Source organism: Nannobrachium achirus (assembly GCF_963921795.1).
Source record: "Nannobrachium achirus genome assembly, chromosome: 3".
NCBI lineage: Eukaryota > Metazoa > Chordata > Actinopteri > Myctophiformes > Myctophidae > Nannobrachium > Nannobrachium achirus.
The window spans coordinates 50,754,468-50,756,118 of record NC_137812.1 but is presented as its reverse complement, the minus strand read 5'-3'; the positions used below and the strand labels follow the sequence as shown (position 1 = coordinate 50,756,118).

Genomic DNA, 1,651 nt, shown 5'->3' with positions numbered 1-1,651 from the left:
TCCTTTCCTTTCTTTTCTTTTTTCTTTTTTTCCTGAAAATTTCAGTTCAGCTTTTGAAATGTTATGAATTATTCGTTGAGTTCAAAGCACAAAGTCATCGATGATTGAAAAAGTGTGAAATAAGAAATATGATACAAATCGTCTCTAAACAGTTCCAAGTCTTTTTGTCGACCATGGGGTGATTTTTCAAGAGCGATTGTTTTCTGTTTTTTGTTTTCTTCAGACGCATGCAGAGTATTTCATTCGTTTCTGTTTCTGTCGTTGGTTGCAGAACCAGACGCGCACCACATTCTTTTTGAGGTCCAATTTCTCTGCAATAGCAGCGATTTTCTCCGACGATGGACGCGGCTGAATGGCGAAATATGCTTCCAGAGAGCGCTTTTCTGGCGCGGCTATCGACGTGCGCTTCCGCTTCTTCTCGGCGCCATTGAACAACTCGGGCTTATTAAGTTTGTCCCTGTGAGATTTCTCGGCTTCTTCCAGCCACGCTTGCAGAATGGGCTTCAAAGCGATCATGTTGTTGTGAGAGAGAGTCAGGGACTCAAATCGGCAGATGGTGCTCTGGCTGAGGGAGCCCACGCCGGGTATCTTCAGGTTGGCCAAAGCACCCCCTACATCCGCCTGGGTAACCCCGAGTTTGATCCGTCTCTGCTTAAACCTCTCCGCGAAGGCTTCCAAGTCCCTGGGATCGGCGTCCACGTCGCTCATGCAGCCCATGTGGGAGGGCAGCCCGTGGGCGTGGGCCATGTTGAGCGCCGCCTGGTGCATGTGGTTCATGCCCGCCATGTGGGCCGTGTGGCCGGGCGTGGAGACCACGGAGCCGTCGGGGCCTGCCATGGCCCCCAGCGCGAGTCCCGGGCTGATGTGGTCCAGCAGGTCCCCCTCCAGGCCCTGGTGGGGCTGGTGGTGGTGGTGGTGATGGTGGTGGTGGTGGTGGGGCAGGGCGGAGGGGTGTGAGATAGGCACCGATGAGGAGGAGGAGGAGGAGGAGGTGCAGGGGAGAGTGTTCATGGTGTGGTAGGTGGCGTCCGGCTTGAAGGGGCTGTGGTGAGGCGGGTGCGGGTGGTGGTGGCTCTTGTTCTGCGAGGCGATATCCACCGCTGCCAGAGCTTCAGCGCGGGCCAACAAACTCTCATCCAAGCCTCCGAATATATTGCTCTGCAATTGCAAATAGAATGCACACATAACTGTCAGCAGGGAATACTCTCTCCGCTCCTCGGTTTAAAACATTTCCAGAATGTGAAGGAGAAAAAGAAAAAAAAAATCCTAAAAAAAAGGAGAGCACACACGCACACAGACACACACACACACACAAAAACAAGACACATGCAACATCCCAGGTCATAAAAATTAATAAAAAAGGCAAAGCCGACTGAATACATAAGTTGGGCATGAGGGGAAAATGGAGGTGTTGGGGTGATGATTTGCTGTGCAGACATGAAAAAAACATCAAGCAAAAAAAAGTGGGCTGTCAAAATGTGCCTTTAAGCGGTGATTATGCAGAATACGTACCGGTGGGAGGCACGCGCGGCGCATCGCCTCTGCGTTGCTGCTGCTGATGATGGTGCTGCTGTGTCTGGACGCCGAGCAGGACGAGGAGTTGGAAGTCATGGTGGAGCTCGAGGACGAGTGCAGGGAGTACTTGGGCTCC

At 52.3% G+C, this 1,651-nt stretch overlaps 1 protein-coding gene across 1 annotated transcript in view; it reads right to left on the bottom strand.

Annotated features, from left to right (window-relative positions):
• Positions 1–219: 219 nt before the first annotated feature.
• Positions 220–1,651, bottom strand: part of pou4f2 (POU class 4 homeobox 2) — a gene marked incomplete at both ends in the record, with an annotated part of 1,491 nt that continues 59 nt past the window's right edge. The window contains 2 exons of the mRNA XM_080720999.1: positions 220–1,158; positions 1,513–1,651. The exon at positions 1,513–1,651 is cut by the window's right edge and continues 59 nt beyond it. Of these exons, the coding sequence (XP_080577125.1) occupies positions 220–1,158; positions 1,513–1,651 (1,078 nt within the window). The remainder of the gene's footprint in view (positions 1,159–1,512) is intronic.